Source organism: Coturnix japonica, chromosome Z, assembly GCF_054131305.1.
Source record: "Coturnix japonica strain WE chromosome Z, WE-NBRP24, whole genome shotgun sequence".
Taxonomy (NCBI): Eukaryota; Metazoa; Chordata; class Aves; order Galliformes; family Phasianidae; genus Coturnix; species Coturnix japonica.
The window spans coordinates 59,348,441-59,371,898 of NC_140702.1; the positions used below are offsets into that span (position 1 = coordinate 59,348,441).

The 23,458-nt window shown below is 35.9% G+C and overlaps 1 protein-coding gene across 12 annotated transcripts in view; it reads right to left on the reverse strand.

The window, feature by feature from the left end:
• The window catches only part of ADAMTS6 (ADAM metallopeptidase with thrombospondin type 1 motif 6), a 145,395-nt gene that overhangs the window by 68,048 nt on the left and 53,889 nt on the right, over window positions 1-23,458 (reverse strand). For 9 of the 12 annotated variants that reach the window (XR_014939183.1, XR_004305532.2, XR_014939182.1 and 6 more), the window contains 2 exons: window positions 22,003-22,108; window positions 8,150-8,296 (listed from right to left, as the gene is read on the reverse strand). Coding sequence is in view for 8 of the 12 variants with exons in the window: in XM_085528325.1 (XP_085384451.1) it covers window positions 8,150-8,296; window positions 22,003-22,108 (253 nt within the window). In the remaining 4 variants the exon portion in view is untranslated. The remainder of the gene's footprint in view (window positions 1-8,149; window positions 8,297-22,002; window positions 22,109-23,458) is intronic. The other 3 variants (XM_085528330.1, XM_085528331.1, XM_085528327.1) reach the window with 2 other exon arrangements.

The following is a 23,458-nucleotide window of genomic DNA, read 5'->3' on the forward strand; positions in this document are numbered from 1 at the left end:
TTCTAAATCCGAAGCATTTCAGTGTTGTATACTGTGTGTATTAGGAGTACATGCTAATAATTCCAATATGGAAAAAAATCAAAAACAATCCAAGCATTATGTATCGTCCAAACCAAACTGCAGATACTGACTTGTTTAAACAAGCCATGGGAATCTTAACACTTGACATTACATATGAAAGAATATCTCCACAGATTCAAATAGTGCAGAGTTTGGTATGTAAGGTGTAATCCTGTAAAAAGACAAGCATTTAAAATCTTATCATTACCTTTGGCCACAGACAAAGGTCCCTGCAAAGATTATATCATGGATTAAAATCTTAACCATTAAATCTACTGAAACCATAAAAACGTCTCTACATCTACTGTATAAAACTCATAATTGTGAAAGATTTAATATTAACTTCCTACAAAGTAAGCCAAATTCTTGTAGAAAATACAGAAGTATGCCTGTTGTTCTCTGTTGTGGTTTCATGATTTCTGTTATCAATATTCCACATCATAACATCATGTAGTGCAGGGGGAGTTAAAGAGCTAATGCTCCTGTCTGTGGATTGCTTATAGTTCCAAGTACTTTTTTCAGAAAAGAATTAGAACTACAGCTCCCATAATACTTCAGTATTCCGTTTCCATTTTCCATTCACAGGGAAAGATGAAACTGACTGGGAGTCACAAGACTGTTATCCACTCTTTTTCTGCTCATCACTGCAGTGTGTGTTCCCTAACCATCTGACCTCCAGCATTACAGTAATCCCTGTTTTTTGGACATTCCCTCTCATTTACTAGCTTTAATTTCAATTATTTTGTATTGTATTATCTCACATTCTGTATCATATCTAGTAAATCAGATTTCTCCCTTAGTTTGTTGACACTATTTTGTTTTTAGGACCATTTTCCTACCTTTTCTCTTCCTACTTTCCCCCTTTTCCAGGGCACGGACCTGTGGGCTCCCCTTCCCCATTAGTCATGGAACTGGGCTGAACTGGGACAGAATTGTGACATTCTCTGAAGACAGCATTTTAATCATAACAAAAACGAGCTCTATTACTAAAAAAGCAAGGTCTGGTAAGTAGTAATACACTCATAAGCTACTTCTGTCAGGTTGAATATTAATTTCTCTTTCCTTCTGCTTCAGTTTTATTATTGCTCTCAAAGTACTTGAAAAAACTGATGTTACAAAATTAGTGTGGGAACCTAAACTGAAATGCTGTATGTGTAGATGTAGAAAAAAGATACGATGGGAATGACAAGGACTTTTAAATACCTTAATTCCTGCAGATATAACTATTTCTACTCACCATCAGTTGCACTGCTTGTGATTTTACCTTACATAGAAACTGCATATAAAGTTAAAAAAAAAAACAAAAACAAAAAACAAAAACAACAACAACAACAACAACAAAAAACTCAAGGACTTCCTTGTTTTCCTAAGTTAATTTCTTGAGTTTATATGGAGCCCATTAGGACTATTTTCCATTATAAAACTGAAAATCTTCATGCTTTCACTGTTGTTAACAAAAGTATTCCAGTATAATATGTCAAGAAACACAAGTAAAATAACCTATAATGCAGTTCAAAATGTAATTTGTACTACAATAGAAAATGAGGGCTAGAAAATTAATCTTATTTCTTTCAGAAAGGATACACGTTTCTTTAAAAGCTCACAATCCCAAACTAACTGATCAAAATGAGAGACAAGGGACTCAACGCTAAAATCTTTAGAAATTAACAGTGACAGTCTCTGCAGACATCACTTTTTATGCAAGGCTGATAAGAAAGAAAACAGAAAAAACAACAATGTAGACCCTTTTGGGTTCATGCTTATATTAGACCATGTATTCTCACATATCTCAGGGACATACACAGTACATTAGAACTGTACGAATGGCTGAGGAAAATATCCCGAACTGGATACTCTGGCACAGAAAACGAGTTTGAGATGTTAGAGAGTTAACTTATTCATAATAATACAGCATATAATGCAAGCACATATTAGAAGATTCCTTCTAAGTATTTTAACTATTAAAGATAAACAATTATATAAATAAACTTATAGATAGTATGCATAATATCTTCTTTAATCATGTTAGAAAATTTCTCATAAAAACATGGAAAATACCAACACTAAAATAACTTAAGTATGAACTGTACATTTATATGTATACATAGCTATAAAAATATGAATTATTTATATGCCTATAAATAACATTTGGCTCCTTTCAAAAGACTTATTTCATATATACTATATATTTTCCCTAAGTAAAAACTGATTTTTAAAGAGTACTAGGATATATGGGCTACAAAAATTGCTTAACCTGACATTAATGAATAAACTCTTCAAACTGCTCAATAATCTACAGATAATAACACCTAAATATTTGTACAATTAGGGCATAAGTAATGATTATATGATTCAGAGTGTTATGTTTAAAATTAAAAATGAGATAAAATAGGATTACTAAATGCAAACATTGTTGAACTTTGGAGAAATTCAGATATTGATGTGGATTTACAAGACTCTCTCATGATATGTTCTACTTTTTTTCTATCTTTTACATAAGGCTAGCTCTATGGCTGATTAGCCATTGCATAGCAATTACAATTCAGTTTTGCACAGTGTTCTACTGATGCTCATTTTCTTTTTTGTCTCTTAGTAAATAATTTGTTATTTCTTTAACACATATTTCCCTCCATGCTACGTTCCCAAGCATTCTTTTCTTCTGATAATTGCCCAGCACCCACATTAGGAAAAACCTACTGAGCCATCTATCAAAATCATTTACCTACCAAAATCTACTGGTATCCATCCTGGAGAATTTGAGAGACACTATACTACAGACAATTATCCAATTTGTTCTATTTTCATTACATCAGACATTCTGTAGGAATCTGCAATTAATTCTGCCCTTTAAAATTTACTTAAATTAATAAAATACAAACAAGAGGACAAAGTCAATACTCAGGAACATACTGCAAGCCACTGATTGCAAAAACTGGTTTTCTTCTTTTTAACTGTGCAACCTTTTAGGCAAAATACTGACTTTTGAAGACTTCAGATCTAAAATAATTATGGACATATCCTTTTTGATCCTTACTTGTCAGCAAGAAAGTCTTCTAATCTTTAAAAGAAAAAAGAGGTAGATTATAATCCAAATTATAGGTCAACAGATAATAATGGATGAAATTTTACTACATTTATTGGTACAGAAAGAGATGGAATTTTGATACTATTAATGTGACCTTATCTTACTAAACTAGTCCCCTGGAGTAGTAGCATATCTGTCATAGAAAGTACACAAGGCATATTAAGGAAAAGTACCTTGTATTTATCACGCATATCCACCTGTATGTCTGAGATTCTTGGCCAGATGATGCCTGAATACAGACAGTGGAAGATTTTTTACATCAACTCTAAGAGCTTCTTTGCACTAAAGTATTTTTGGCTCATTTCCAGAGTTAGAAAGGTCTAGTCTCTGAAAGCTAAATCCTGCTGTATGGCAATTCTAGAGACTCTCCAATAATATCCTGTGTTAGATCTTACTTGTTCAAATAGTTAAAAGACTTTAGATTCTTCTTCAAAGACAATTCTGCCTTTGAAAGACTGAGCTGGCAACATGACTTCTTGTTAAACGTTCTATCTGACACTGACAAGATTAAACAACTAGAGACTAATGACTCCAGAAATCAAGCAGATTATGTTATTACTAACCATAAAAGTAACTGAATAATGAAATGAAGAAGAAAGTTCTCTTTCTTAAATCTTGGGATGTGCATGGCTCTGCCCTAGACAAATAAAGACTGGATAAAAGAAAACTTGCATTGAGTATATATATATGCTGCACTCGATGAAGTTTTACCAACTGGTTTTCAATCACAGGCAAAATTTTTAGGGTTAGTTCATTTTTTAGTGAACAGATTTTAACAGTTTCTACATCTCTCACAGGAACCTTTGTTTTGTAACACTGCTCTCTCACTCTTCAAATCTTCCTGAGTCCTTCTTTCATTTAATTCTATAAAAAGTTTAATGAAATTTAAATCCACTGTAAAGCACGCATAAACAATTCAGGTGATAAATTAAATCCAGTCCTTCACTTTAATACAAAGCTTACAGCCAGCAGCTATTACCTGCTAGAAGAAACGTTTTCCCCATTAAGATGGTTCTCATTGGCCAGTTCAAAGCCTGGGCTATCAGGTCATCATTCTTGGGAGTTTTGATAGACCTATTAGCAACACATACAGCTTTGCTTTGACTTCATTCCTATGAAGTCACATTCACCCTCTATCTGGCTGTCTCACAAAGTAAACTCTTTTCTCAACCAGAGTCTGGCTGAATTGACAACTTTTAATACTTAATGGCTATTCCTCAGTGCCCTCAGTCTGGAAAATTTGTATCCAGACACAGATTTTAGGAAGTCTTGAGAAAGAAGGTAACATTGAGACTACTTTCAAAGTCACCATGATGACTTCTGTCTCAAAATGCTTCTGCCTGATGAGGAAGCGTGGTATCAACACTACAAAAAAAAAACAAAACAAAAAAAAAAAAAACAACCATACAAAACTGTGTAGTTGCAAAGCATTAGCCCAAGCCAGTGAACTACTAGATGCACGTTAATCTACCTTACCACACAATACTGTGAACAGTTATTGAGCTTCTAGATAAATGTATTCCAGCTGCATTGTCCTGGTGCCATGACTATTCTGCTTCAACTTTTATGGAGACCCATAACAATGAACCTAAAATGTGTTTTACCATACAGACTCACAACCTCACATTTCTAATTGAGTATGTTCATATTTCATTCCTCCATGCTCTATTTTTCTTGTAAAACACTACTAAGTGAATCCAATACTCACTGAGTACAGGAAAACAAAAACAAAACAAACAAACAAAAACACTTCTCACCCTTTTCTGTTATCTACTGGTTCTGGTTGCAGATGTTTTCCCATTTTTGATGAAAAATTGAAAAAAAGGAGACAGAGTAGAAAATCTGTGTGGAATGAACACATGCAGACAGAGATGACAGTGCCTTTTGAGGCCTTGCCTCTAAACCTCTGAATCACCTTTCCTCATCTCCTGCTGAGTTTTGAAGAGAAATTAGGAAAAAACAAAAATAGAATAATTTTTCTGGTCTGGATGCAGACTGTTCAGCTATTACGGGGGTAGTCAGGGAAGTGCTACTACATGAATCTCAGTATTTTTCTCTGCTTCTTGCTCACTGATCATTACCTGAAAATGAAATGCATCTGCTACTGAGACTGTTCTGCGTCAAGGAAAGGTGTGAGGGAGTAAAAAATAAGCAAGCTAGGTTTCTGACAGTTGTCCTATACATAAGTATATACCTTAACACTTCCCTGCTGTCATCAGGGTGATGGGTAAATTTAGGGGAGGGACTGGAAACAAAAATCTTAATAAGCATTAATTCATTTCTAGGATATTAAAACCACAAACAAGAAGAAGCACAGATTTATAACAAACTAATCATGTTTGAGAAATCTGACTTTTAAAAAGACAGACTGCAAAAAAAGTAGACAAAGAAGATGCTCGCTTTGGCTCTTTGAAACATAATATCCAACCCAAGTGGAAAATCTATTTGTAATTAAAGTACACGAAAGAATGTTTACTCAACGTGGCTTTGATAAAATAACACCTACATTCTGTTTTATTAAAATAAAATATTACAGGTGATAATTTATTATTGGAGATGCTACATCAATTTTTGCCCTGAATATCATTCATCTAGTATCTTCAATAATGCTTTTTATGAAATATACAGGTGATTCTAATTCAATTAAAATCGAAAACAATGACAGTGACAGTGAAGTATTACAGAAAACCCAGACAGCTTAGAACAGGAACAGATTCACTACAGTATAATTCTCCCTGTATAATACTGTAAGTACAATTTCAGTGGCATCTCACAGGCTTAAAATATTAGAAACTTAAAGAAACTTCACTGTGCTTCAATGGCACGGAAAAGAATATCAGAGATGCAAAGGGTAAAGGAAATAAATAAAACCATTTAAACAGAGTAGGGAGGCACAAGCTGAATTTTTTAACAAACATAGCAAAAAACTGAATGATCGCTGTATAAACAGAGGTATCAAGTAAAGAAACATGAACGGTTGTTCAGAATGAAATTTGAAACTATGAAAAATGTTCAGTGCTATTATATTTGAAGCATAATACAAGCCACAGAATTTATCATGTGTTTCCCTCTCTAAGCACATAAGAAAAAATAACTTAGCTACCTGTGAAACTTTTTCATCAATTCAGAAATCACTGTCAAAATAATTATGAATTCAAAATGGAGTTTAAAAGAGTGGCAAACTGAAGGTAAGACTGTAAACAGTAAAAATGTGATAGTAAGAGACAATCCCCAGTACTTCAAGAAAGCATAGGAAGCATAGGAAGCTGGAGCATAGGAGGCTCCACATAGATGTGCATAAGAACTTCGTCAGTGTGATGGTGATGGAGCACTGGAACAGGCTGCTCAGGGGATGTTGTGGATTCTCTTCTTGAGATATTCGAGACCCACCTGCATGCCTACATGTGCAGCCTGCTGTAAGGGGCCTGCTTTGCAGGGGGGTTGGACTCAATGATCTCTAGAGGTCCCTTCCAGTCCCTACAATTCTGTGATTCTGTGATTGTGTGAAAATACCTGAAATATAGTCAGGATTATTGGACTGTGAATTAATCTCATAGAAGAGATGCAAAAATCCTGTTCTTTCTAATAGCTGAAGTTTGGCTATATAATATACTAGAAGGAGTACCACAGTGAGCAACTGAATTAACAGATATGATTGGCAAAGCTAAAGAACTATAATCTTGTATATTTTTTTCATACTGCTAGTGTTTAATTAATACATATCTCCTCAGAAAATAACTTATATTGTGAGAAATATGGATTACACATATGTGTGAGATGATTCATTCAGCGTGATTTAGTCTAGACACTCATTTAAATACTTAACACATAAAAGTGGGTGTATTGTTCAGTGAGTTGATACTCATCACCTTAACCTGATATAGTAACCAAAACCAAGTATTTTCCTCTCAACAACCCCAAATGCCACCATATTTGATTATGTTCATTATATGTACAGGGAGCTCAAACACATCTTCTGTATAATTCAGTGATCTTGTACTTGCGAGAGTAGGTACATTTGAACCAACTCAAGAAAATGTTATTTGTCTGGATGGAGTTCTTAGAAAACAGATTATTTTGAATTATCATCCCCAAAAAAGGAGAAATGCATTTTGTTTTTAGAAATCCAATGGCTAGACTACTAGCCCATCTCTTAAAACACAGTGACTGAATTACTGAACAACTTTTATTTCTTAAAAAATAATTTCACTGATGACACTGCATCTACCAGTCACCTTCTATTTGCTCCCTCGAATCCACTGTCTCATATACTTTTTATAAACTATCCTTAACCTGCTCTCAGTGAACTCACAGTTCTATGCCTGATTTTTGAAGGTTACCTACACACAGTGGGTTCATTATGCATCATGTATAGAATGAACACATTTTTTATACTAATGTATTTTGATTATTTAACTTTTTTATGCAGAAGTAAAATTCTTGGTAGGAATCTATTTCTGGACAAAAATCACCACAGAAGTATAGACTAGCATGGTTTAAAGATATTGATATAAAAATCTATGACAGCTTCAACTCTGATTATTTTCATGAAAGTTGCCAATGAACACAGAAAAACCACAAGACTACATAAAAAAACACATGAATGGGAGAACAAGGAAAAGGGCTTGAACCTTGTTCCCTTCCCCTGCATTTCCTCACGTTACACATTTATTCAAACAAAAAATTACTTCCTTTTACTCCCTAACAAATTCTCCTTTCCCCTATTTCTCACATTGAGATTAATTAAGGAAATATGATCAGCACTTTAAAATGTTTGAATAGATTAATACTTAACACCAAGAAGAGGGAAAAATATTAGAAGCTTTTGCCAACACACAGGAAAAGGGCTCTACAATGTAATTCTTCACTGACTTGTCATATTTCTGCTTTTACATTCTAAAAACATAAATCATTAGAGCCAGCCACTGTATCTTTACTAAGTATTTATTCTGAAAGGTGTGAATTTTTCTAATAACTCATGATTTTTCTTGACAGATTACTTACTCTAAAAAACTGGTGATATAATCCCGACTGCAGGCTGACCAAGAGAAAGGATTGGTGTTTGCTGTAATATGAGCTGCCATTAGTTTTGCTGCTTCATGACCTTTGGTCCCACAGGAATTTCCTATTCCATCATGGTTCATGCCAAAACTGCCCAAAAGAGGAGAAAAACAGTTCATTATTCTTCTACAGCATCAGACATCTCATAAAATTAAATGTGATTTTTACAGAAATCATATTGGACCTTGGAGAACACACTCACTATAGGAGAATTCCAAGTGGAGAATTAGGATCAGTTACGTTCTGTTTAGTTTACTCATACTTTGGAATGCTGTACAATTACTTAGCACTCATTTTCGCAGTTTTTAAAGAATCTTCTTTTCTAAACCTTTAAGGAATATTCAATACTTGCATGATAAAGAGCACTCAGTGAAGAATATACATTATGGCTTTAATTCTTCTGTTAGTAAACTGGGACAAATAGGGTACATGAATTTGCTGTAGCAGTACATGTAGGCACAGAGTACCCAGGGATATTTCAAGCAGAATATGGGTTTTGCAATTTCCAGGGTTATACAGTACTCATGCTCCCTCTATCCATTCACAAGGTGACCTGCAGTTTTTTCTATTAGAGCTGTCCCTCATCACAGAAGATCAGAGTGACAGATTAAAAATCAGTAGAAAATACAGTAAGAAAACACTGGGTTTGAATTTGGCCTACAGAGATTTCCAAATATATTGACTTTCAATGAAGATGACATGATTTTGGAAAAAGAAATAAAGTAAAAAATTGCTTATAACCTAGAAATCCCATGCTACAGAAACAAGACCTATAAACTGTGGATGACCAGTATAAATTAAAACTTTGAGGTCAACTCAAAGAGAATCTACCTGAAAAGACTTCAGTTACATATATAAAACTATCTTAAAATGAAATCTTTACTGTTGTTCCTAAATAATTGACAGTATATACCTCACATCTGTCATCAATGAACATCACTGAAACACCTGAAGAGAATATGTAAGACCATGACGTCTCCTAATAGTATACATATTTTTAAAATTCCATTTTCTTAGTTTGGCTTTGATTCATTTTGTCTCTTTTACTTGGGACAAAATACCTTTTTGTATCTAAATATTAACCTTCAGAAACATTAATTCCTTACGAAACTTAAGAAGTCAAAAAAGCAGGTACTGAGATACTTAAGAGCTTCCCTGAGCTTTTAGGTCATTCTCAAATGAAGACTATCCCCATTACATAAAAGAACTAGAGCTCTACAAAAAGAACTTGACTGAGCAATGTATGTGTTACAGTGAAACTATGAGATGAGAGTTAACTATTATTGTTAATTTGTTTTTATATTGATAAATTTTGGTGGGGAGAGAAAGACATAGAACTGAATCAATTTATAACAAAAAAGTACCTTATTGGCCCAGTTAATTGCCACCATTTCCTAGAATTAATGATTTTTGTAGATATAATTATTTCCTTCTGAACTACCTCTGTACAATTTCTTTAAATGGAAAACCTTAGTTTTTAACAGTCTCTATGAGTGTGTTGCTTATAGAAATTGACATTTTATTATGCAGGAAAGAGCTACACTGGATCATGCTGCTATGCTTTTCTGTACGAGAAATATGTATTTCTGATAATCATCTCATTTATAGTTAGCATGTTCCTAATGACAAAGAAATCATAGTACTCAAGCAGTCTGAGAAATGAAAGAGACCAAAAATAATTTTCAGATTTAGTGCCAACCAAGAAGCACAAACTTCATAGTTAAGTATCCTTTGCTTTTACCCGCCGTTTGTGAAAGATGGTGGCAGTGGTATATCTGATAAAAAGCAAATCTTAAGCACACAGCTACTCAAAACATTTGCATAAGTTGTTGGTTTTATTCATTTATTTAAAATTATTAATTCAACTAAATCACCTACTCCCTTCCACAATGGCTATTCCACTTGCCACTGCTTCTGAATTTAGTAGGAAAACTGACCACTAGGTGCAGATCATTTTTCTGATGCTAAGAAAGGAGTTTTGCAAAAACTGTTATCATTTTCCAAAGATGGTAGTGGCAGCATGACCTTACAGCCTACTAATTTACACTCCTATGGGAGACGAAAACACATTTTTGTCCAAAGGATTTGTTTCATATTCATCATAGCATGCTACTTATATTTAGCCATCATTACACTAAAAGCTTCATCTTTCACAAAAGGATGTTTGCAATTCAGTTGGGGTGGGAAAGCAAATTAGAATAAAATAGTCCTCATGAAGGATGCTGCCTTTTTCAAAATAACTAAACAGAAACAGACCGTACTTTTTTCACTGGCTTTAAGATCTCATCCAAAACTGACGATACAATTGCAGTTTTAAAAGAACAGCCAGATAAGCATAGAGACAATGAGAAGTCTTAACTTTGGGGATGGACTCAATGATGTCTGGAGGTCCCTTGTAATGTCTGGAGGACCCTTGTAACTCTGTGAACTGATAAGAGGAGTTTTCTACAAAATTACCCTTCCTTTACTATCTAAAGGAAACATGTTTATGTCAGGAGCTCTGAATAACTGGTTATTTTTGTTTTGTTTCTTTTTTAAATAGCATTATGTCCACTCTTTTCTCAGAAGCTTGCACAACATATAGGAACTATGCAAAGCAGTAGCACTATGAGTTTTAAAATCACAGCTCAAACTCTCCTACATTTTTTTCCTGTTTCTTGTATACTTCTCAGAAATTCTAAGTAAGCAGCATATATAGTGCTCCATTTCTGTTTCATTTATTAACATCTGCAATGGAACAGCTTCTTCTTTTCTTGGCAATGTTTTAACTTATATCTGAAAAAATTATCTCAGAGGATTATTTGTAATACATATCTAACCTATGATTTGACCTCAGAAATCACGGGGGAGATAACTGGTCTCAGCTGCATTGAATAAAACAGTAACAGATAAACAAAAACCCTAGAGTAAAAGCAGAGAACAGGATGAGAATGTAAATCTTCTTGCATTCTCTTCCTTTACATTGTAAAGGAACAATACAACAGGTTCATACAATTTCATCTCTATTTAAGGTGAGGTCACTGGCTTGTTGGGTTGCTTTAAATTCTGATGGTTAGAGCTGCCAAAAACACTTACTGCTGATGAGTCTGAACTGACTGAAGTTATTTTTGTGAGACAGCCAGGATGCTTCTGCCTTGATTTATTATCCAAACACATAAGATTCAGAGGAGGCAGATCCAAATCAATCTTAGTACTGCTTACAGAGGTTTACATCATGTACCATGTACTTTTGCAGAACTACAATTAACTGAAATGTGCTATTCAGGTAAAATATCTTTTTTTTTCTGACTTGTTAGCAATCTATTACTTCTGCTTTCCAATACTAATATTAAAGATCTGCATGTCAAGCCAATTTGCAGCTTTGAACATTGAGAACTGCAGAGATATCTAATGTTTATTTCCTCTAACTACAATACAGTATTCATAGTAGTTTATTATTTCATTAATTTTCATTAATTAATCACAGATTAATGAGTTACAGTACATGTGGGAGAGTCTGGCCTAATTCTTTTAAACCAGTGCCTCATACTTGGCTTTGTCACATGTTTAACAATGCAAGAAAAAAGTACCTGAGAAACTTCAAGAGTCAGGTGACACAATGAATTTATAGGAATGAAAGCAAAATAAATATTGCAAATATCAAGCTCTTCATTTTCCTGTTCACTATCAGAAGCTGAATTACAGCTCTGTAACTACATATAGCCCCTTAGGAAAATAAATCATTCTTTTCATGAGAGAAAAGGAAAATCTAACCTTAGAAAGTTTCATAGTACTAACTTATTTCACCTAGGAATAACAAAATAAACCTATATGAGAGTGAAATGAGGCAACTTCAAGCTAAGTCCCTTGTAACAGTTGCATCACTAGATCTTACTTGACTGAGTCAGTACACTGATTAGTACACTACTCACACAGCTTTTAAGGAGAACAAAGCAAGGGGCAGGGAAGAGTGAAAAATGTGCACCAGTGAAGTATACTTTCAAGATTTCTAGCAGCAAATCACTACACCTATACTGAGAAGATCAAAGGCATGCTTGAGCAAGTCTTGTAGTAGATAAAAGATAGAAAGAACGGACTGTAATTTACTTGTAAGAAATGCTTATCTACTTAGGTAAGACATAGCAACTTTCTTATAAATTTTACATCCATTTTATTGTTAGTTTGTTGCTCCGGTAATCGTTGATATGATGCCATTTAAATCTTCAGAAATCTTACATTTAACCTACTTAGAAGTACTGTTTTTCACATAGACATATGACTAACTACATAGAGCCTACACTAAAAAATTAAGAACATTAACAGTAAGCTTTACTCTGTTAACATTATTACACTCTTTAATGATCTTTTCACATCAGAACATGTGCAGGAAGGAAAAAGAAAACAATGTTTCAGTATAATTTTGTTCAACGAATGAGCATGAATTTGGACACAATCTACTATTATAGAATAAAATACTTTGTTTCCTACAATATCAGAGCTAATGTAATACATATAACCCATACAGCAATTCCTGTGTGGATATATACAGTCATTTCGTTAGTTACGCTCATACCTATTAACAGCAAAATAATGTAAATTGATACAGAGGAAGTCTGCTTTTATAGCAGTAGAAGGCTAGCTGGTTTTTATTTTTATCATATCCTTCCTACCATGTCACAACAGAAAGTTCTCCTATTTCAGTGTGGAAGACCTAGATAAATTTCTAGCCAGTGTTACTGAAGTATTGGTTGTAGCTTCCTAACTGTATGCACAGCTAACCCTTAAATGACATAAGAAAAGAGAATAAGCAAGTACTGAAAATTGGCTTATTTACATTTGGGATCGCAGCTATTGATTTGTTGAAACTAACTGATATTGCATTTTTCCACTCAAGGAAGGGATCGAGATTAGTTATTTCTCTTTTTATTTGTATGTGTCAATGTGGTTTTTAGTCTTAACTAATGATTTCCTGGTTATGGAGATCATTATAAGGTTTGGGACACGCCAATCCTTTACTCCAATGTAAAGTAGAATTTCCAATTTCAATTTTAGTTAAAAACATTATTTCCCTGCAAACTGTGGAGCATACTAATTGAACAATGGTAGCTTTATAACAAGCATATGCACCATGAAATTAAACACAATTTTAGCATGTTTCTAGAACAATTGTTTTCCCATTTATTTCCTAAATACAATATTTCTCTTTGACTTTTCTCTGATGATCAAACAGTTACAATCTTGGTACATTCACATAATATAGTATTAAGCAACAAAATATGCGACTTAAAAAAAAAAAAAAAAAAAAAAGTCATCAACAGGGAGGAATGGCAGGCTTCTATAGAAATACTAGAAAAAGTAAAGCAAAAATATTTCTTCCTGGTTTACACAGCCTTGGCTATCCAGTTTTCATGCCGCAAGAGTAACATTAAATAATGTCTGTGTGCTATGCAGAGGTGAAGTATGAAAGTAATAGATTTCTACACTATAGGTCAAAATGGAAAGCATTGCCTCTAATCAGGAAGCAAACTTCTGAGCTCAGATTTCCTTTTGAAATTCATGATGCCCTGAAGGTTACTATAAACTTCCTTTTCACTCCCAATTTATTATTCCTATATTTTTGCAGAGCTCTGTTAAATGTTATTACATTCCTTTTCCTGATAAAATGCTTTAATGTAGGACACGATCTTATTATTCTATACTTCAAACAATATTTTCAACGTATTTAGAATCACAGAATCACTTATTTAGACACAAACCTTTTTCATATTTAAATGTAAGCATATTGCAGAAATGAGAGTCGTTCTTGTAGACTCACATTTACAACATTTTCTTTAAATGCACAAAACATAATTAAAATGAAGATCCCAATCAGGATTTTTTAATGGAAAATTTATTCTTCCATATTTGCAATATAAAAAGGTAGACAGAAAATAATATTCAACTTAAAAGAAGAAAGAGAAAATATCTGGGTTTAAGTGGCCAGTTAGGTCTGTTTACTGATACAAGTCCAGCCCAGCATCAACCAGTACCCCCAGGTCTGTTTCCTCTACACAGTCTTCCAGCCATTCTGCCCAAAGCCTGCAGTGTTGCCTGTAACCAAAGTGCAGGACCCAGCTCTTGATCTTGTTGAACATCATCCCATTGGGCTCAGCCCAGCTTCCCTGCCTGTCCAGATCCCTCTGTAGGGCCTTCCTACCCCATAAAGATCATCACTTTCTCTCAGCTTTGTGTCATTTGCAGACTTACTGATGAGGGTGCACTCAATCCCCTCATCCAGGTCATCAGTAAAGATTCTGAACAGGATAGGCCCAGTAATGACCCCTGAAGAATGCCACTCTTGACTGGTTACCAGCTGGATATAACTCCATTCACCACCATTCTCTGGGCCAGGCCTAGCCATCCAGACAGTTCTTTACACAGTGAAGAGAATACCAGTAAAGCCAATAGATTGCCAGTTTTTTGAGAATACAGTGGGAGGCAATGTCAAGAGCACTGCTGAACTGCAGGTAAAATATGTCAACAGCCTTTCCCACATCCACCATGTAGATAGGGTTGGTCAAGAAGGACCTGCCTTCCATGAATCTGTGCCGGCTGGGCCTGAACCCCTGGTTGTCACACACATGCCATATGATCTCACTCAAGATGATCTGCTCAGTACCTTTAGTGGCACTGTCAGGCCAACAGGCCTGTAGTTCTCCAAATCCTCCTTACAACCCTTCTCGTAGATGGAAGTCACATAGGAAAGCCTCCAATATTTTACAACCTCTCCATTTGACCAAGAATGCACACCCAGCTCTAGTAGCTTTACATCCTCCTTATATTGTGACGTTCAAAGCAGCTTCATGTCCTCCTTATATAACCCTGCCCAATGTTGGAAGTGAGATCATACAGTACAGACCAGAGCAGGACAACCCCTGGGTACACTCCAGGGTACAGCTGGCCCTTTGGGCTGCCTGGGCTCACACTGCTGGCTCACATTTAACCTGTCATCTAACAGAACTCCAGATCTCTCTCTGCAGAACTGTTCTCATAGCATCTCATCCCTTTGTCTGTATAGATCCATTCAGGCTTGGCCTGTACCTAGTGCGGAATCCAGCACTTGCTCTTGCTAAACTTCATGCCATTATTAATGACCCGGCCTTCTGGTTTGTCAAGATCTCTCTGCAAAGCCTCTTCATTCTCAAGGGAGATGACAACTTCTCACAAGTTAATGTCACCCACAAAATTAGCATAAGTTCAAACCCTGCATCCAGGTCACTCACTGAAATATCTGACCCGCTTGTCAGCTGTTCACTCATTGTACTATGCTTTTGTCTAGCTGTAGACTGGATCTTTTGTTAAGAGGAATATTCAAAGCTTTGCCAGAATCCAGAAAGATGATGTCAACTGGCTTCCCTTAGACAACCAGTTAACACTGTCATAAAATGAGATTATGTTTGTTAAACATGAACCCACAGGTTGTAACAAACCTATGTTGGCTGCAAGAAAAGACTGCACAATCTTTTAGGTGCTTTCCAGTAAATCCCAGAGTAAACTCTCTAATTTCACTAGGCACTACAATGAGACTGACAGGCCTTCAGCAAACAACATCTTCTTTCTTGCCCTGCTCAAATATTGCAACATTTGTCAGCTTCCAGTCCACTCAGTCCTCCAGATTGCCGAGACTGTTGAAAAATATTTGAGAGAAGTCTTGCAAGGACATCTGAAAGCTCTTGGAGTAACCTCGGATGAAGCCCATTGAGCCCCATAGACTTACACTCTTCCAGCTGCGGCAGCAAATCTCTCACAAGTTCCAAGTTGGCTGAGAACTTAATATTCCCACAGACCATATTTTGACGTGATTCACCAACTAATAGAGCAGTATCATCTCTCGTCCTCCTTTGATTCTTAAAATACATCAGCATTCCTTTTGGTGACCTCTAGCTTCAGTTCTAGCTGAGTTTTGGACACACAGATTTTCTCTGTACAATGGCAAACAGTATTGCTTTAGCCCTCCTGCGTCATTTGACTTTACTTCTATAGTGTCTGCATGCTTTCCTTTTCTGTCTAGGCTCTGCTCAGCCAAGCCTTCTTTCTGCTCTCTTGACTTACTTGAACTGTATACTCCTGTGTTCTTAAAAGATGACTCTTAAAAAAGACAACAGCACTGATGGACCTCAAGGTGTTCATCACAAATACAATAAATTACAAGCTTCCCTCTGCAATGAAATCTATTTACTGACTTCTAAAGTCAAAAAGAAAAACAGTCTCTCCATTCAAACGACTTTAAACCTGACCAGTATAAAAACAACAGACTGTTTTAAGCATGTTCTGAACAAATCTGCATATTGCAGAAGTAATGACTTCTAACAAAGGTAAGCTTAAAAAAAAAAATTAAAAAATGTAGAGAGGGAATGAATTTACAAGAATAACATAACAGAGATCCTGCCCAATTTGGAGAGTCATCTCTCTAAGGGTCTTACTGTGTTAATATCAAAAAAAGGCTCAATTTGTTAGTTTTTCTTTTATTGTGTGTTGATTAATAGAACACAAGCAGAGTGACTTCTGTATAACTTCTGAGGTTTGTCAATACGAAAAAGCAAAATGACCCTTTCTACCCAAAATGTGTGTGAATGTTTCATCTTCTCAATAAGAACACAGCCAGAAATAAGAAGCATTTCATCTGTTTGAGACAAGTCCATAAGTCTAACTTTTGTTTTAAAATCTTTTTAATCATGAACTGCAAATACTATAGGGAAGAAAAAAAAAGCCTGAATAAATGGAAAGAGTAATCAACTTTACAACAGTAGTTCTTCACAAACGAGTATTATTCCTATAGTATGTAATCTAGGATCGTTAGCAGTATCAAATGGAACTGTCTACAGGTACGTACTTAGTCCCCCACCCTTTAAGAATTTTTAAGTGCAGCAGATGCAACATTTTTCACTATTTTTGCCAATATTCCAAGGACCCTGAAATAGCTGGTAGAGAAAATTGGCTGCAGCAACAGAGATGCATCTTGAAAATAGATACAACTGCCAGATTTCTTTCTGTATAAGTGACTCCCCGTAACACGTTCTGCCAGCTCTCATGCATAGGAAGCAATTGTTTGAGGACCACTAACTGGTTTTCCTACTTGAATTGTAATAGGAGCACAGTATTACAGAACTGTAGGGGTTGGAAGGGACCTCTGAACATCACCTAGTCCAACACTCCTGGTAAAGCAAGTTCCCTACAACAAGTTGCACAGGAAGGCATTCTGGTGGATCCTGAATATCTCCAGAGAAGGAAATTCTATAACTTTTCTGGACATTTTCTTCCACTACTCTGTCACCCTCAAAGTAAATAAGTTGTTTGTCACATTCTAGCGTTCAGGTTGTTTTTTTAAGACACCCACTTATTTGTTATTTGTAAGCACTGAGGAGAATCCCCCCCCCCCCCCCCCCACCCCAGGCTGGATGTAGCTCTGGGCAGCCTGGTCTAGTGCTTGGCAACTCTGCCTGTGGTTGAAACTAGATGATCTTTGAGGTCCTTTTCAACCCAGGCCATTCAAGGATGAATGCAACACAATACAGTACAATAGAATTGGAATTTAAGCTAATAAATCAAATAAATGAGAGAGAATGTCCAAAACCAAAGGCCTTACTCTAATGCTGAAGGTTAGATGGCTAGGGAGCACCAAATGCAAGAGGCAGTCTCAAGACACGTGAGCAGTTTTATCTTTCTCTCTAAATGGAGAATGAAAACTAAACAGTGAATGTCTTCTGGGTTCTCTTATGAGAACCAGGTACCCAGAAATACCAACAATCCATGGATCTGGAGCATTAAGTCTTTAACTCCTAGTGCAATACATAATGTTTTCATGCAGAATACCGATAGCAAAAATCATAAACGCATGACATGGACACCATTACTTCCGAGCTTCTGATAATATATTTAACTCTGCCCATCAGTTAGCTATTGACACAATATATCTGGAGAATCACTTTGATAACCACTGTGAAGATACTGCATAAAATGTTATGCCAGCAGCCTTCAAAGTGTTCTAGTCCAAAATAAAAGTAGCGTTGTCTTCTCTCAAGCAAGATAGCTTGAAGTAAGGTTTTGTTCATTTCCTTCTGCCTTAAACAAAAGCATCTACAACAATCCCAAACCAGATTCTTACCAAGTTGCATGAAGTAGAGGTACTGTTAACTCTGCCATTGGCATCAGATGTAGAACTGGCATAATCTGAATAGAGGATGTGGTAACACCAACTCTTTTCAACCTAATACTTTATCCATTTAGCTGTGAATTGTCAGGTCCTACAGTTCCCTCCCCAACATTCATTTCCTTCATCCATTTGTTCAGCTGTGTGAGGGGCCTTCAGGAGAGATCAGTTCCTCCCCAAGGTCATTGGGTCAGCAGAAAAGATTGACAAAACCTGACACACTCCACTGTTTTGTTGCTTTCTATTTTCAGAAGTCTCTAAACCCATTTTTTTATTTTTTATTTTTTTTTGCTACAAGCATCCTGTCCTTAACACATTCTGTTCCAGTTAAGTTTCATTTGAGACATATTTGTCTACTGAAATGATAACTGCACAGCTAAATACTTGAAAGTGTTGCAATGTATTTCTTTAACTACAAATTGCTGTAGTCATAATTCTGTAAAATACTTTTCAAAGTTAATCATCCTTGATGTATGAAAATATATTCCTCTTCAGTATTTTCATGAAGCCTGCTTTTTTTATTAAGCATTTACCCACTTTTTCAGGTGTCAATTGAAAGTTATTGAAATATTTGCCACAAACAACAGAAATCATATCTTAATGTAACAGTTTGGAGTATTTATTGAAAAGTAAAATGTATGCCCTAAATGGAAGTTTCATTATAGCTAAAGTTATCAAAGCCAGAATATTTTATCAATTCATTTCAAAGCAATGTAAAATGTCTCCCCCTTCCAATCCACTCTGCTGAAACATTCCTCCATCTTATTAACAACTACACATGAAAAGTTTTTAACCCCATATCCTAGTTAGTTGATTGCTATGATTTTAAAGCTCCTGACATTGTCCCGTAGACCAAATTTATTCTGCAATATAAACACAACTGCATAAAACACTAAGAGATTCAAGATATTCAACCTGTTAGAAGAAATGTAAAAGAGGCAATTATCCCAATTAACAATTGAGCAATTCACATAGGCACAGCCTCACAGAATCACAGAATTGCAGGAGTTGGAAGGGATCATTGAGTCCAACCCCCTCGCAAAGCAGGCTCCCTAGAACAGGCTGCACAGTAGGCATCCAGGCTGGTCTTGAATATCGCCAGAGAAGGAGAATCAACAGCCTCCCTGAGCAGACTGTTCCAGTGCTCTATCTGTCTCACTATGAAGACATTCCTTTGCACATTGGTGCAGAACTTCCTATGCTCCAGTTTGTGGCCATTTCCCCTTGTCCTGTCCCCACAGACTGCTGAAAAGAGGTTGGCCTTGTCCCTTTGACTACCACATTTAAGATATATACAGACATTAATAGTATTTCCTCTCAGTTTTCTTTTCTCAAGGCTGAACAGACCTAGGTACCCTCAGTCTTTCCTCATAAGAGTGATGCTCCAGGTCCTTTACCATCTTCGTGGACTCTTTCCAGATTCCTGTCTTTTTTGTACTGAGGAGCCCAAAACTGGAAACACTACTCCAGGTGAGGCCTGACCAGGACAACATAGAGGGGGAGGATCACCTCCTCTGACCAGCTGGCCAATGGCCTTTTTGGCCAACAGGGCACACTGCTGGCTCATGGACAACCTGTCGTCCACCAGGTCCTCTAGGTCCTTCTCTGCAGAGCTCCTCTCCAGCAGGTCATGTTCCAGTCTGTATTCAACTCATGTTGAATGTTGTGTGGTTCTGAGCTCCATAATATAATAAGGATGCTAAGGTCCTTGAAAGCCTTCAGATGAAGACAATGAAGCAGGTGACAGGGCCAGAGTCTAAAATTATCAAAGACACTGTCCTATACATTGGGGCTCTGAGGATCCCAGGACACATCACTGGTGTTGAAGACAGGGCTGAAAAAGGCCTCTCAGCTTTGTCTGAAACCCTAATTGTTAACTGATCAACCTCATCAAGTAATGGACGAATGTTATCTCTGGTCCTCCATTTGCTGTTAAAACACCCTGTTTTGGTGGCCTCCGCAGTATGGACTGGCTTCATCTCTAACTGAACTTTGACCACACAGATTTTCTCCCTGTGACAGACAGAATCTCTGTATTCCTCCCATCTCACTCTATCTTATTTCCAGTGACCATACGCTTTCTTTTTCCACCTAAGCTCTACATGAAGATCCCTGCTTAGCCAAGCATTATTCTACCTTTCTTGCATGATGTCCAGCATATTGGAATAGCCTGTTCCTGTGCTCTTCACAAATAGTATGTAAAAACTGATAAGCACTGATGGATTCCAATGTTTTCAACTAGAGTTTCCCCTGGGACCATTTTCCCTAGATCATTCCAGGGTTTAAATTTTCATGGCAGTTTACCATCACCAAAGATTTTAAACTTAACCACTCAGATTAAAATCTAAGTTCTATAAATCAAAAGTTGTAATCCTGATAGCTTTGAATGATAACAGAGCTGCATATATTTGATTTTTTTTCATGTATCACTGAAATAACCTTCATAAAGTGCATCGTTACATGGCATACAGATTAGAACAAAGATGTGGATGTTTTCTCTTCTTGAGCATTTCACTTAAATTCATAGCAAGGTTGCATATCACTACTAACAAGAACTTCAGTTTCTTAATGTTAGAAATATATTTTCCTCTATCCTGTCTTTTTCAACTCACACAAATAAAGAAGAAAATGAAGATGACAAAAATTACAAGTGTGTTATATTATTTTTGCTAGAATTTATACAATTGTTTTTTATTTTCAGAATTCATCCACTTCAGTGCAACTGCAGTGGTTTTTTTAATACATAGTGTAAATAAAATCACGCTTGCCAAGTGATTATCCTGCATGATAGTTGAGCTGGAAATAATAAATGTTTACTTCCAATGCTGCTTTTTATCAGCAGACTGATAGCTTCCATTTCAATATACATTTAAGCTTATAGCAGTTTTATCAGCTACTGATTGGAAAAAACATGTGACCTATAAACTCAGTGTTGGTCAACTGAAGAAAGGAAACCTCTTTATAAGAGAAAGTGTTTTTAGAGTCATCACAATGTACCACTGATGCTTGCTTTTGTAGGAAGACCTGAAGTACTTCACAACCAATTACATCATTTAAGATTCATACTTATTCATTCTCATAACATCGTGCTTTTCAGAGTGATACACTAGTGCTTTAATGCACAAGTGATGTTATGTTTTTTTTAGTATATCTCATTCTTGAATGAAAGAAGACTGAGTATATGAATATTGACAATAGAAACAATGTTTTATTCAAAACTGTTTGAATTGTATTTAAGACAAAATAATGAAAAGCAAAAAAGGAACCTTATAACCACTTTTGTTTCATAAAGAAAGGTAGACAAGTAAGAGATGGGACAAAGAAATTTTTTCAAAACCTAATATTAAAAATATGAAACAGTAGGAGAGTTGTGAGCCAAATCTCAAAAGCCCAGATTAAATGGAAACTGAAATCAAAGGGTAAACAGTAAGTCTTCAGTTGTAATGGTAAAGCTCTTGATAAAATATACTTCATAAAATGTAGTGCTACTCATGAATACTTTATGCAGAAACATGGAGCACCAGAATAGGGATGGTACAGCCACACAGGAAAAAAAATGATATCCATAATTAAACTAATAGTAAAAATGTGATACATTAAAACATATTCTTTTTGTAAACTCACTCACTTGTGACCAATCTCATGTGCAATGGTAAAAGCTGAACCTAGGCCAATGTCTTCATTAATGCTGCAGCTCCTTTCAGGCTCACACATTCCAGCCACAGAGGCCAAGCCTGAATAAACAGAAGGAGACACAAAGGGTCATGCCAAGGTGTTTCAGTCTTAAAAGCCCTAGTTATAAATGCCTGGATTCTTTTTAATAATCTCTATGCACAGAAGGAGCAGTTGGCAAAAGGTTAACTTTCTAGTCATTTGCAAAATCACTGGGGGGAATTTCACTTTGCCGGCTAGACATTAATATTTTTTGAACTGCAGTCAGTGCTGGAAAATGTCTAGACTAGGGGTTAGATTTATAAATTTTACTTCTGGTAACTTGGGACCACCTAGTAACTTGAGCCAGAAGGGGGAATTCAAGAAAGCATTTCTATTTTAACATTCTTGAGGCTGAAGAAAGCAAAATGTATCCACATTATTTTTCTAAAGAAATCTGTTTAAGTTTAGTGGGTTCATAAAAACATACAAGCAACTTTTTTAGCTACAAGAAGCACCATATGGTACTTAAAAAAATTATAAAAACAAAACTGCATGCATCAATGAAGAGAAGGGGGAGACATGTTAATAAGTTCATTTAAACAAGTCTTTTCCATGTATCTTCTATTATCTTCTGGAACTAAAACCTTTCTAAATGACAAGTGCTTCTAAAAAATTTCTTTACAGAAAGCAAGGCACTGGCATTTCCAGAATATCATTCTTCATTATTTCTTACATTCTTCAGCAATAGAGTATTACACAACACATTGCACTACCCACTAGATAAAGCCCTAAGCATCACATTAGTTTATGTATCCCTCTCTAGGTTTATCTGAAAAAAAGCAGTAATCCCTTCTTTTTGATGAAATTACCTGCACAATTAACTACACTGTGACAGAAGAATAACTGGGAACGGTGTGACTTTGCAATGCAAAATAAGGAAAACAAAAAACAAAACAAAACACAGAAAACACCACTGTACTCTTTATGAACAAGCAGGCACTTCAAATTATTCCGTTTGGACTACCAGCAAGCCAGCAATAAAATGGCAAGTGCTTCCTAGCTGCATCCACATGAGCAGTAACTTGGAGCTAAAGGAGCTGGTCAGTAGAAGAAAGCACTGACATTCAGTGCTATTTCTCTACACATTCCTTTATGCGTGTGTGCTGCTCATTCTACTTTGGACGGAGTTTTACCTCCGCAAGTCAAACATAAACAGCACACGTGGTTCAAAGCTTCCACCTGGAAAAAAACATCAGAGGCTATCACTAGGATTTAGACCCTAAGATCTCTCCTAGGCTTACACAGGAGTATCTGGGAAGTACATGTTCTGACTTGCTTTTCTCTGCAATAAACCAAGTCAGCACACAATACAACTACTCTGATAACCAAACCAACATGGGCAAAAGGCAATAATGTCAGCTTGTTAAACT